A 14,005-nucleotide genomic window follows, 5' to 3' on the forward strand; every position below is an offset into this window, starting at 1 on the left:
ACATCCCCACAACTAAATCAGTAAAGATAAAAAAAACCCTGTTAATAGGTCTAACTGTTGCTTTGTGTTTTGGAAAAGAGATATGATACCTTTGCTTTTGATTATTTACACGGTTGATCAGTTTCTCCAACCCTCATCATAAAATGTTACGGCCTTTCCGTAAATAACATGTTGACAAGTGGAAGATGGCGACCTCCATTGAACAAGCTACGTGGAACTTAATTGGACACTGTTAGCTGACTAAATAACGTAGGCCTAAATGTTGGATTTTTTCATGCCTTTTGTCTTAACATTATTTCAGAAAAAGCATATCTGTTGCAAATTCATTATAAGAATCGACTGTGATCATCATTACTGATTTATTGTAGTTTTCGATAAAAATCACTGTCTTCGTGTCGATCATCTGATGATCATGATCTGCTTGTCGCGATTCCCACGGCCACACGATTGCTACGCCGGATGCAGTTGGGCTGACCCAACTCCAATCTTAAAAGGAAATTGCTCAACCTTTTCTAAGTTCATGCACTTCACACCTTGCCTGACATAAAATGGCACTTCATCTATAAGAAAATTCTACAAACACAAGATGTACCCCAAACATGTAACTGTCCGTCCGACGTCCGCTCCGCTCTCGTGGGATCGGGAGGCTAGCGGAGCGGACGTCGCACCCTACAGTTCTGGGGGTACACAAGATGTTGATGTAAAAAAATGACTTAATCCATGCTATGGAACATGCACACACTCATGAAACTAAACCTCTGTGCTTTAGTTGGGCCAGCCCAACTACAGTCTGTAGTTCTAGTTGGGCCGGCCATGCTGGTCCCAACTATAATTGGGATTGATGCTGTAGTTGGAGCTTAACACAGTCGTTCTTTTGGGGGCCTTCTGTCATCATGTTCATGTCTTTTATTAGCAGTCTGTCAATAACATTTACATGTTTGCTGCACCAACATGAATAATGTGAAAGATAGTGTAGGCCTATATATGGCCGGTGCCAGCAAAATTACCTTAATGGTATTTAGCTGATTCTGATGGCTACAAGTAGACAGTGCCCTCTTTGGCATGAGTGAGCGTATAAAGGATAAAATTACCTCTAAATTGTAGTATAGTAATGTTAGGGACTAGCACATCAGTAGTAAAACTGTGGTGTTCAACGTTCACCACACTCCCACGTTATCGGAGTGCGGCGGAAGTCGAACATCACGTTTTGTTCCGTTGGAATATCTGTGGTCTGGCGGATAGTGTACACATCTTTAAATCACGACATGCTCCCAGCTGGGTTTGATTTTGAATTCCAATGACCATCCCCCTTTTTGTTCGTCCCCCAAAACCAAGAAAATTATTCTTTTGTTAATTCTAAATTGAATCCAACACTCAATTACAGAGTTTTACATTCTCTTTTTCTGATTCGTGGCGTGAATCAGAAAAATCAATATTTTCGAGAGAAAAACGTCCCAAATCGTAGAATGATCTGATTCCCACATCTTGAATGTGAAGTTCAACGACTATGTTGGTGCAGAACAAGATTAAAATTTGTCATGGTTAGAATTTCTAAATCCTCCCCAAAAGCAGCTATTATGCATGTGTGTCCAGCAAAGTATCATTTAGTATAAATTTGCTGGCGCCTGGTCTATATACTCTGCCAATGTGAAAACCCCGCACCAGTCATTGATAGTGACAGTGTCCCTGTTAATTACAATTTTGACTCTTGCGCAAGTTGATTGTTCTCCCTCCTGAGTTAATTATCGTATGAATGGATTTCATTCAAAGGCAAATTAGTAATAATTCTACATACATGTACATACATGTACATGTACAGATATCACTAATTATTTTCCCTTGTAGTAGATAATCATCATTATAAAATAAATTGTCTCAAAAAGTCAAAGTTAGCATCAAAAATGTCAAACTATTCACTTTAATTTGAAAGCACTTAGAATTCTCCTGACTACTCTCATAGGGTTTGTGCACAGGGCGTCAAGTGACGTCCAAATTTGGAACTCTTTCTGGCAAATCAACTCATTATAGAGTACACTCAATAAAGTTGCCCTTAATAGATCATGCTGAACATCATGAACATGTAGAAAACAATTTGTAGCCTTTGGACCATATCAAATTTTCTACGGCCAACTGAATTCTAGCTTCTGTATTACCACATGTATTACTGTTAGGCTACCTGCCAACCCCAGTTTTCATGCCTAATCTTACCATGTACATGTACGTGAAATTTTCATTATAAAAACAAAATCACATGTTTTTCCTCTGAAAGTGGAAGTTTATTTTTTTGCTCAATAAAAGTGAATCAAGACAAGGACTTTTTTCAGACGAACACTGAAAAATTTCTCACCAAATGATGGCAAATCCAGACACACCATCCCCTTGACTAACGGTACGCAAATGCGATTCATTTCAATTTTGTGCATAGTATGTTGATGATTAATTTCAATTGGTCCAAACTTTCTAAAGTGTGGATAAAGCAAAATTAAATAACGTCAAAGAATATCAAAGATGTTACACAACTTTGTTTCTCAGGATACCTGTACCTGGAGACTGAGTGAAGTGTTTTGTGTCAGAGGTCAACTAACTCAACTGCCATCATGCTTGAGTCATACATCTCTCCCTTTCTCCTTGGCTATGTGGATAAGTACATCAAGAATCTTAAGCCGGAGGACCTCCAGCTGTCTCTTTGGGGCGGTGACCTGGTGCTGAATAAACTGGATCTACGACTTGAGGTCTTGGAGCAAGAGCTTAACCTCCCTTTGACGTTTGTCAGCGGACACATCCACGAGTTACGCATTCATGTGCCGTGGACTCGGTTGGGCTACGAACCCGTTGTCATCACAATTAACACAATCGAATGTGCGGTAAAACTTCGCGATGCAGGTTACGATGAGCACGACAGCACCTCCTCAAAATCAAGCCTGGTGAGTAAGACGGAGGCTGCAAGTAAGGCAAAGCAGAAGTACGAGAAACAGGATCGAGATTTACCTCCTGGTTATGTGCAGTCTCTGATGAACAGGGTCATTAATAACGTAACGCTGGTCGTCAAAAACCTGGTTTTGAAGTATGTCGAGGATGACATCGTCCTGTCAGTGAATGTCAAGTCTGCCGAGTCTTTTGCCGTCAACACCGACTGGCAGTCAGCCTTCACCGAGCTGAGCCTACCAGAACTGGTACTGAGAAGAGTGTGTGAGTTTTCCGACATTACAGTCTGCTTGGATAAGAGGAATGCCAGCGGAAAGATTGAGATTTACCAGGAGCCGATGGTGTATCGATGTGCTGTGTCGCTGCGCATGCTTATGACGTACGCCAGCCTGAATGCTAAGAGACCGTCTGTCATCAAGATGAATGTTTACTGTGAGGAGCTGGACATGTCTGTGTCAGACACACAGCTGCCGATGTTCCTTCGACTACTCCAGCTACTCCTGGCATTGTATTACGGGACACTGGATCAAGGGAGCAAGTCGGGAGAGTCAGGGGACCAGACCGCAACAGAGGAGGTTGTCAAAAGAGACACAAAAACAGGTACATGTAAATGCCATTGGTAGATTTAGAGGGCACCCGGCCGCCTTCCATTTAACTTAAATTTAAAGAGTGATATGAACATTGGGACAGTGTATCAGTCAGATGCTACCCTGTCTATTCATGTACCCTTCTCCTACCGCAAGAAACCACACCCAAGATAAACTCATGTCCTTTCTTTGATGTCCTTCACAAAGAGGAATTGGGTTCCATTCTTCAGGATGGAACTTAAGACCTAAAGTTGAATCTTTTTCAGGAATTGAAACAGGCAATGTTTGAGTGAACGTGTAGATGTGACTTACATATATCTTAATTGAAAATTTCCATGGGAAGCTGAAGTTTCATGTTTGATTCTGGTCACTGTTTGCAGACTCTTCCCAGGCCGAAGATTCCAGCTCTGAGGGCTGGGCATCATGGGCATGGTCCTACGTCCCAGATCTCTTGTACTATGAGGAGGAGGAAGATGGAATGAGTGGATCCAAACAGAGAGAAAAACGGCCCGACCCAATACTGGCTGTCGGTCTGTATTGCAACAGAGGGCGTATCACCTTCAAGGTAATGAAGGAATCTCAAAACTGTTACTGGTAAATGGGGGTGTTCCCAAACTAAGCGGACATGTAGGTGTATGGTTTTATTTGGACTTTTCCTTTTCAAACTAACAATGCAGGCTTTTCCTGCAAGCACTACTGTTGAATAAGTTTTCCTGGATGTCGTTCGTTAGTAACAGCTGTGTTGTTCTTTCTGACCAGCTGACCAGAGAAATCTCGAGAGACCATCCGGTCTACTCCACCCCCTCTGCCAAGTTGGAAACCTACCCACTACTCAAGATGGAACTGAACGGATCAGCCATTGAAGTGTTAATGAAGGGGGAGGAATTCTTTGTACATCAGATGGGTTTCAGTTATATCACCGCATCGGTGATGGGGGATTGTGTGTGTGGGATGGTCGCTGATGAAGATGACCAAAGAATGCTTGACCAGGTACATGTAACTATCCAACCACTGGCCAATATTTGGTTTGTAACTCTCTACAATTCTGTTTCTTCCATCCCGCATGGAAACTGCAAATTAGACCACAAAACTTGCACTGGTCCTGTTTTTCTCTTCACAGAGCCACCTACAGTGGTTCGAGACATGATTTCCTCGTGGCTACCACTAAAATTTGTTTAAAGTGCAGGGGCCTGCAATGTGAACACACGGAAATGTTCCAAAAAAGACAATGCTCGTTCAGGCCAATTGTTGAAAAGGTCATTTCAGTTTGTATATATGCGTATGTACGAGAGCTGTGTGACCTTGTGAAGTATTTTTCCCAGTGTATCAATATTTGGACATTCAATGCAATTATACTTTATTTTTTCCAACCAGGGTCCTCTCTTCTTACACTGCGGCTCTCCTGACTACAACCAGAAGCAAACAAACTACCTCACCAACTCCCTGTTTGACGGGAACTGTCCAGAGAACAGACAGCAGAGGGCATCCTTCATTCTGGACTGGGACACTCACCAGGATACGTTCAGTGAGGCATTAGCCACGCAGAGGTTTGGTGCGGTCTGGACAGACTACCTCTTTGTAGCTGAGCTGACGGGGAACAAAAACGGTGGGTTGTTTTTCCAACTTGTGTGCCTTTTTTTTCACGGTGACTCAATAGTGCGACCCTATCATCTCTTGACCATCACACACAGTGCAGTCAGTCTCTGTGCACACTCTTTGAGTGCTTGTGGAGGTCTTTGTGTAACTAATAAGGACAGTTCAGGAGCCGCACACCCTTGGGCAGTGTATGCATTGATTGCCGGTGGTGCTTTCCTTCATTCTCTTTATTGCGTTTTACACTATGAGCATGCTAACATGTCACCAGTGGGAGTTGGTACCCTCCCTCCATGTGAGTGCAGAGAGATACATAACCACATAATTGATGACTGCCCCCCCCCTCCCCGTTCTCACCTCCAGATGGCCCAGCTTGGCTGTAGTACGTAGATCCACCTAAGGCTGAGTCAATACGAATAATTCACCATTCGAATATTCAATGTTCAACCTTCAATTCAATTAAATATCCAAATAGTCGGTCTTACCAAGCGGCAGATTGTTGATGATTAAACCATATACAAAATCAGTTGCAGTAACATACATAATTCTACATTATAATCACTGTAATAGCTTCTCGCTTGTAGGAGTATCTCCGGCCAAGATTTAGCAAGATTTAAGAGATGAACAGTACTTCTTTCCCTTTTGAAAATTCCTATTCCTTTTAAATTTTTGAACGAATAATTTACTTTTTGCGTCGTAAGATTTCTGTTGCTTTTCTTTTGAATCTGTTTGAAACAAGCCTCCATAATGCATTTTTTCTCATTTAAAACAGAAGAAAATTTTCCCTTCCTTTTCATGAATTTTGCATTCAAATATTCCAATTCGGAAAATAATATTCAAATATTTGATAATGGATCGAACATTCAGATATTCAGCACAGCCTTAGATCCACCATCAAGAAGATGGCTGACAAAATGGCTGCCTGGACATTATGAGCATTAACTTGAAAGAAGAACCGGTCAAATGAATTACAAAGCCCCAAACTTCATTTACACATAGGTTTTGAAAACCGTCTTTAAATTCTTTATCATCCAATCAGCCGGTGATTCATCAAGCCGATCATCTCACCATAGCGCCGATGATTCTGATCCAGTTTTTGACATGAAAGAGACATCCTGCAAACGATTCCTTTTCAACCCAACCAAAGTGATAGTTGACAGTGATGTGGTCCACAGGTTGATGAAGTTGATGGAATGTGCCTCAGACCATGAATACGAACCATATAGCATCCCACATCCAGGTGACAATTTTTTTTTGCAGAGGAACAACATTTTGATGACTCTTTTTCAATAAATCCTCAGTTTGAATGCTTCGCACTACACTTGTTCACATTAGGCATTGAAGGATTCCTTTTTATGATTGATTGCTACAGAGGTTGTAGATGAAAATCGACCTTCAGCCACTCCAGAGCAGGTCACAACTCTTGAAGAGTGGGTTCCCTCCCGAATGACCCATCTGACCCTACTCAACCTACAGATACTGTTCCCATCAGCTCAACATCCTTACTATAGCTCATCCAAGAACAAGTCGGCATCTAGACTGGTACAAAACTGTTAACAGAATTGGTGATGTTGGTAGGCGGTAGATAATATTGACTTCTGGTATTGGTGCTATTCTTTGCAAAAACTGCTGCTGTCACACAGAACTCCTTCACCCTAACTCCCTAGTGTCTTTAAGTAGGCATTAGACGATATCCATCAAAATCCAACACTCTGTGTGCAATCCACATAGCCAAAAATGTCCACCACTGGCGTGGTGGTCTTTTTTTTTGACGGACCTACTCCACTTGGCTTTCATGATGTCATCAGTATGGTTGCCATGACAACACATGCATTAAATGCCCAGCGGTGCTCTAGACCTCCTGGACCAAGTCTGCTATAGTCCAACATTTGGTCACAGCAGGCCGACTGGACCAAGTCCCTCAACATCCACCAAAACGTGGAGATGGATTTCAATGGATTTTGGATGGTTAGGGATAACATGAAAAATATGCTGTCTTTTGTCTCAGGTCACAAGCTTCCAGGAAACTGGTTGTGTTCCAACATTGTGCCTTCAAACTGACCGAATTGACTTCCAGCGTTCCGAGCCCATGTATGGGAGGAGACTCATTAAGCCTGTCAGTAAACTACTGATCAACAATCGTAGCTCCAAACTCATGTACCACTGCTATACACATAGCTACTACAAGGTGAGGCTTTCCAAGTAACTTGTTTGGAATAAATTGCACTTTAAAGAGGTTTTAGTGCAAAAGGGATTGTATTTTTCATTTGTATGCATAAATGTCAATATCCTTTGGATGGACTCTGTTATAAATGAAACTTTTTTCCGTTATTTCTTGAATTATCCTACATTTTGCGTAAAATATGTACAGTTGTGAAAGTTGTCCTAACTAAGGGAATTTTTATATTTTTATTTTTTAGATATTTGGCTGCCAGTTTGGCTTGACTTTCATTGACCCCAGCAGTGACCTTTCACCTCCCATTCTTCCCATCATGCCCTCTTGGAGTGCAGCCCTTTATCACAAGGAATTGGTACTTCCCATGTACTGGTGAGCTCAGTGAACTTTTAATCTAAAAACTAGACTAAAATAGATCGAGCAACTGTTCACTTTGTATCCTGAACAACTATTGGGCCAAAATTCAAGTTTGCCTAGTCTATGTGCTTAGCATAAATAAAGTTGGAAACCAGTCACGAGCAATATACCATATAATATTTTGGCTGGTAACCTGTGTTTGCTGAGGAAGATTTCACATGCTATTAAAGTAATATTTTACATACTAAGCAAATATTTCTTATTTTCATATGCTCAGGAAACATCTACACTAAAACAAGTTTTCAGCACCCAGTGATATCCTTCACTGTTAGAGTGTCTTCAATCAGCCACATTGGGATAAGACAAAATCTTTTTCAAAGAAACTACGGTAGGATGTTGGTTTAATCCAAGAGTTCATTTAAGACAAGACCACTTTTTTGGCATGTTACAGGAAAGAGAAAAGCCTTGCTCATTCAGAGCTGATGCTGGAGCTTCCCAGTTTTTCCTGCAATGCCACCAAAGCCCAGTGTTTGTTGATGCTACATATCTGCAACAGCTGGACCAGCAAGCAGCCAGAGATAGAGGCGGCCAGACTCTCTGGAACTAGCCTAGTGGAGGACGTCTTTAAGCCTTCTGGTACGTATAAGGATGACCGGGCTGTGGCTGATAAATAACACTTATGTTTATGTACTCGGCTGGTAAAGTACTCAGACTTTCAGGTACTTGGAAATTTAAGTACTCTGCAGTACTCTGTACTTGGACAAAGATACTTGACTACAACAGGATAATGATGTCAAAGTGAGACCTGGTACAGTGTGATAGACTCGGTTACATTTCAATTGCACAATAAGATATAATAATTGTTTTCTTCAAATTTTTAGCAAAGGAAACCACAGTATAACATTCATTTAATTTAATATCAAGTTCACTCCAATATCTAACATTACATTGAAATGGACTGTGTCTAATATTCTGGCTATTAGTGTACATGTTACTGTACCTAATACTATGTTCCCATTAGATGTGTGGAATTATCCTAATTTAATATTCATTGTTTTGTTTCATTCTGTTTTCTAGTGAAAGCCTTTCCTTCAGGTCAGCCTGTACTGCAAGCCTCACTCAATAGCCTGGAGGTTAAATTTGTCCAGACGAGTCTATCTCAAGCTATATCAGGTACCCTCAGCCAAGCACAAGTCACAGTACAATCATTAGGTGAGTTTCAGTCCATATTTTAAATGAATAATTTAGTCATGCAGGAAAATGAGTGCAAAAATGTCAAAAACATTCCAAATTTAATTTTTGTTGGTAGACCAAGGGAGAGCCAGTGATACACCACTTTTTCATGGTCCAGTGGACACATCAGATCTGCACCACCACAAAAGCTTCATGAAACAGCAGCCAAGTCAATCCCATCTTGATGTTGTGGACTTGGTAACCTTCACAGTACAGATCCCAAGAATATCTGATTCAGAGGAGACCACAGAAGGTTTGTTGTTACGAATAAAATTCTGTCTGTTACAACGGCTATAAATTTTGCCAAGTAGGTCCACCCACTTATTTAAAATGGCTGCTGTCACATAACAAAATCATTTCCTGTTTTTTCCTCTCAGTATCTTGTGGAGTTTTTCTATTCGATGTCCAAGGAAGTGCCATTTGCATTGACCCAATCATTTACACGTGGTTGCTGTACCGGCCCAGAGGTCAAGCAAGGTCAAAGGTCACAGAGGAATCAAGGTCACAGAAGAATCGAAGATCTATGACCAAGCAACTTTCATCTGAAGGTAGAACATATCTGCCGTGTCCTTCAATGTGTATGTAACATATAAATGTTAACGTAAGGGGGATTGTTTCATATTAGATTGAAGTTAAATTATTACAAGATTTTTGCCCTGTGCAAATGTAATATTATGCAGTAGGGTTTAACTTCAATATTTGAAACTAAAAATCATGCTCGTTTTTTTTTAATTCTTAGGTTCAAGCAGTGTTCAGAGAATCAAAACATGTTTGTTGGACAAAACAAAATCTTCGCCACCCCTCCAACAACAGTCCTCCACCATATCACAGCAGACAGCCAACCCAGTGGTGCCGCAACCCCAAAGCTTAGATGTTACCAAAGTATCAGAGGGTACTGACATAGAGAGACTAGAATGCAAGGAAGATTTATTGGAGAAGATGTGGCTTGTCTTGAAACAACTCACTGTCCAAGTGAGTGGTTTGTTGCAGGCTTACAATGTCCTCAAGGCTTGAAAAATGCAGTTTATATATTAGAAATCCTTTGTAGAGTGTGATGTGTTATAAGAGTTTATAGAAAGTTTTGAAGCACCTGGAGCTGTGTAGAAGAAAAACACATAAATAAAAAATGAAAGCTAAATACAATAAATGTGATTGGAGAATCTCCAACGTAATACACTCTCTTGTGGAATTTTCAAATGAAAGATGTCTTTGCATTGAAAAGGTGGACATCAAGAGCTGCTTCGTGGCACTCCCGACAGACCACCTTATATTTGGACCTGGTGTGACTTGTATCCCACAATGCGTTCAGCAAGGGATGCTAGGTAATAGCCCAGCAGAGATGGTGGTGGTGAGTCTACCGGTCTTCAAGGTGCTAAGCCTGAACCATCAGAAGATTCTACCACTTCAGGAGATTCCACTGGACAGGAAAGATCTGCCCCCAGATACAGGTTGAAAAAATTCCTGATCATCTGCTTTAGCCAGAGATGATTTGCGGAGTTGGTGTATGAGCACAAACATCTGTATACTTTGGTGAACCAATTCAAAATGGTTTTTTTGTCATGGAAATACTGTTGTTGATGACTTTATGAAGGTCTATCAAGCCAGCAAGTGAGTCACATACCTCCTTCATTGATCCTGATTTCAGGTCTGCCACACTTCAGAGGGTGTTTGCTTTTAAAATAAGATGATGGTCATCATTTTGATACAGGCATGCAACTTTTCCTCAGATCAGCTGATTTCTTCATTTTTCACTTCACACCCATGCCATTGAAGGTTGAAAAACACTGTACAAAGTCTTATAAAGATTGGAATTTTCTTGTTTTTGTCAAAGTCCCAATTGCATGCCTTTCCTGGGTTCTTTTGAATAACAGATTCAAGATCCCAAAATGCAAAAAGTATGGTGTCATGTTATGCTTAATATGGCCCTAGCATGGTCATACTTAGAACAGTAATTATAATAATAGTGGTGATTTATATAGCGCACATATCCATCACAACTGATGCTCAATGCGCTGTATTATCGTTATCCCTGCACAGTGGGCTCACAACTGATCATTCTTGAAACCATCTCCGCTCCCTGGGGAGTATACTAGCTGATGCTGCCATATCAGGTGCAAATGGCTAAACCAAATCTGCCCTCACAGGTACCCATTTACTCCTGGGTGGAGATAGGCACATAGGGGTAAAGTGACTTGCCCAAGATCGCAACATGCTGCCACCAGCTGGATTTGAACCCCTGACCCTATGATCAGACATTACAAACCCCAACCACTAGGCCACACTATAGGGATATAGTTAATATTCCTATTAGAAAATTTCAAACTTTCCAAGTTACAGATGTTCCCCTTCTCTGAACTAAATTCAGGTGAAAAACTGCCATGGAGTGTGAAGGTATCCCATTTCAGCATGTACACCATCCATCCTAGCGAGGGACCATACTATCTTCTGAAGCCTCTTATCCTGTCAGCCACAGTCGGCGTGACATCCAGCCATGCTGAGAGACCAGCCAGTGGTAGACCAGGCCTTGGGTTGTGTGTTCATGCAGATATGCAAGAAATCCAAATGGTTTGCTCCAAACCACAGGTGAGAAGTAATAAACATCTTCAGTCTGGAGAACTCTTTCTTTTTCCATATTCGTAATTTTACATCAGCATTTTTTTTTTATCCAAGTAATGTTGCTATGAAGCTTTTTCAACCAATGATCTTTGAGAGACTGTTTATTTGTTTTGTTTTCGAAGGTGACACTGGTCTGTAAACTCTTGAACCAAGCCCTCAGCAACCAATCTAAACTGGTTGAAGTGTTTAACTCAAGTTATGGAGTCTCATCCCAAGTTGCTAGCTTTCCTGTTAATCCACCGTCGCCATCAAAGTCTGCTGCAAGGGTTCTCAGTAGTGTTGCTTCGTCTGGTCAACCGGATAACCAGGACACAACAACTCTGTCCCTGTCCTCCCCGGCCGAAGTTCCCACGTCCCCTCCAGGAGTGGCACCCCCTGATCAGGAAGAGAGTGGCTCGTTGAAGTTTTCATTGTGGCTGCAGTGGACACTGCAGAAGTTCTGCTTCAGATTGTATGGGGGTGCTCCACCTATAAAGCTCAGTTGTGAGGTTGAAGATCTGACCTCAAGTCTGGATTTCCAGGATGTGTACTCCAAAGTTACTTGCAAAATTGGATCACTAAATGTTAACCATTATACTAAAAAGTAAGTATGTTTTAAGAAAGTGAACTCTTTTCAATACGGGACTGACATAGACTGTTAGATGATTGTCTTGTGGAATTTTCCAGATGGTGAATTTTAAAACCCTTTTCGAATCATTTTCCGCGTATACCAGACTAACCTCTTCACTTTGATTTCAACCACAGTAATGGCAGCTGGCAGCGTGGTCCATTCTGTGGAGTGCTTTTCTCATGTGCTGATACCATCACCCACAACACTTGCATCCGTGGTGTGCGTCCTGACAGTCATGCCTCACCCAGACCGTTCAACCCATTTGTACCCCCTCGCACTGGCAAGCCCAATGACGCCAAATCCCACGGGTTCCTGTCAGCAACCTGGACCATGGCTCAGGGGAAATCTCTGGCTCAAAAGTTGTCTGGCAAGCAGGCAGAGTCATCCAAGAAATTTTTGGACCAAGCAGTGTCATTGCCACAGCAGCGCTACATTCATGAAATTGTTGTCACCATTCAGCCTTTTGATGTCTTATTATGGTGCCCGATGTATCTGTCTGTCCTTGATATATTCAGCACTGTCAGTATTTTAAAGGCTGGCCTACCGACGGCAGATTTTCTCGGACAGAAACAACGACCAGTCCAGTACCACCGAACAGTCTCAACTACTAGCATCCTTTCTCCGTCTGATTCCCTTCAAAAGAGAACTCCACGTCAGAAATCTTCTTCGTCATCAAATCAAGAATGCTTGTCAAGTCGTGGTCTCCCTCTGGTCTACCTTGACTGTAAGGAGGTCCGCATCTTTGCTCCTACTAAAGAACCTGTGTTGCTAGGGGAGACAGGAGGCAATGACGGTGAGGTTGGCATCACCATGGAAACCCTGGACACTTTCCTACTTCAGGTCAACTCTATTTGCCTACGGCCACATGCTGATAACCCGCTGCAGCGACTTGTACTCAAAAAGGAAATATTTAGGTGCGTGTTATTCAACCATTGACGTTAAACCTCACAAGAGATTCAAATCGCACTCTATTTTGTCATGCCAAACTCTATGTAGCTCCATGTTACAGCATTGCTTGTTTTTTTTTTCTTATAGATGTGCTGTCCTAGCTGGTCACACTCAAGTCCCCGGGTCAGAGGTTGAAGATCGCCAGTACCAACTGGACATCAATAACCTTCGTGTGTCTGTTGGTTTGTGGGATGAGATCCAAGCATGCTGTGACCAAGGCAAAGGGAGAGGTGATCATGAGATTGATGGAATGCCACAAGCCCAGAATCCAGCTCTTGAGTGGAACACCAACACAATACGAGGGTAAATCTGCAATTTTAAAATTTCTTATTTCAAAGTACTTTGAAGTATCTGCAGTGTAAATCTTGTTTGTCATCGCAACTGCATGATTTTTCTGAGAAAACTTTAAATGTGGATTTAATCTTTCCAAACTACAGCCCCACCCCAAGGGAGGTGTCTCTTCTGCCAGTTATTGTGGGTATTGACATCAGGTTTGTTGCAGCTCCAGCCATTATTGTAGATAAAGCACATGGTGCTTCAGACAAGCACAGATCCACAGTAAGTTATTTCCAAAGATCGTATAGCGCCGCGTAGCGGCACAAGATGGCAAACTTCACCGTGAATACACGTAAAACGTTGTAATTACCATGGGTGCAATTTGAGCAAGCAATACACCTGCGCGATGCACATTAACGCACAGGCGCAGGCGCCGCAGCAGGCACGTGCACCTGGTGAGCCTGCGCCGAAGCATTACCGTAAACTGCGCAGGCGTATCGCTTGCTCAAATGGCGCCCATGGTAATTACACCTTTTGGGCAGAGTTATCCATCTTGCGCCTTCGGCACTATACGATCTTTGGTTATTTCTACTTTTGGTACCTTTTAAAGGATAGGATTACTTTGACAGTAGTTTAATTCAGACAGTGTGTTTATGTTCACCGTATAATTTCTGTTGTCACTCA

General features: G+C 41.9%; 1 protein-coding gene across 9 annotated transcripts in view; it reads left to right on the top strand.

Annotated features, from left to right (window-relative positions):
- The first annotated feature begins 134 nt into the window (after positions 1-134).
- Positions 135-14,005, top strand: part of LOC110978255 (intermembrane lipid transfer protein VPS13B-like) — a 34,197-nt gene continuing 20,326 nt past the window's right edge. For 8 of the 9 annotated variants that reach the window (XM_087149091.1, XM_087149095.1, XM_087149093.1 and 5 more), the window contains exons 1-20: positions 135-249; positions 2,533-3,525; positions 3,893-4,077; positions 4,272-4,502; positions 4,887-5,118; positions 6,145-6,345; positions 6,478-6,647; positions 7,114-7,293; positions 7,526-7,653; positions 8,090-8,274; positions 8,716-8,850; positions 8,948-9,124; positions 9,249-9,419; positions 9,611-9,843; positions 10,094-10,319; positions 11,237-11,454; positions 11,610-12,070; positions 12,232-13,011; positions 13,133-13,348; positions 13,483-13,603. In XM_087149091.1, the coding sequence (XP_087005217.1) occupies positions 2,598-3,525; positions 3,893-4,077; positions 4,272-4,502; positions 4,887-5,118; positions 6,145-6,345; positions 6,478-6,647; positions 7,114-7,293; positions 7,526-7,653; positions 8,090-8,274; positions 8,716-8,850; positions 8,948-9,124; positions 9,249-9,419; positions 9,611-9,843; positions 10,094-10,319; positions 11,237-11,454; positions 11,610-12,070; positions 12,232-13,011; positions 13,133-13,348; positions 13,483-13,603 (5,178 nt within the window). In that variant the 5' untranslated portion in view covers positions 135-249; positions 2,533-2,597. The remainder of the gene's footprint in view (positions 250-2,532; positions 3,526-3,892; positions 4,078-4,271; positions 4,503-4,886; positions 5,119-6,144; positions 6,346-6,477; positions 6,648-7,113; positions 7,294-7,525; positions 7,654-8,089; positions 8,275-8,715; positions 8,851-8,947; positions 9,125-9,248; positions 9,420-9,610; positions 9,844-10,093; positions 10,320-11,236; positions 11,455-11,609; positions 12,071-12,231; positions 13,012-13,132; positions 13,349-13,482; positions 13,604-14,005) is intronic. The other variant, XM_087149092.1, reaches the window with a different exon arrangement.

The sequence above is a fragment of the Acanthaster planci genome, linkage group LG02 (genome assembly GCF_054643075.1).
Source record: "Acanthaster planci isolate LZ-2023a linkage group LG02, COTS_SCS, whole genome shotgun sequence".
In the NCBI taxonomy this organism is placed as follows: Eukaryota; Metazoa; Echinodermata; class Asteroidea; order Valvatida; family Acanthasteridae; genus Acanthaster; species Acanthaster planci.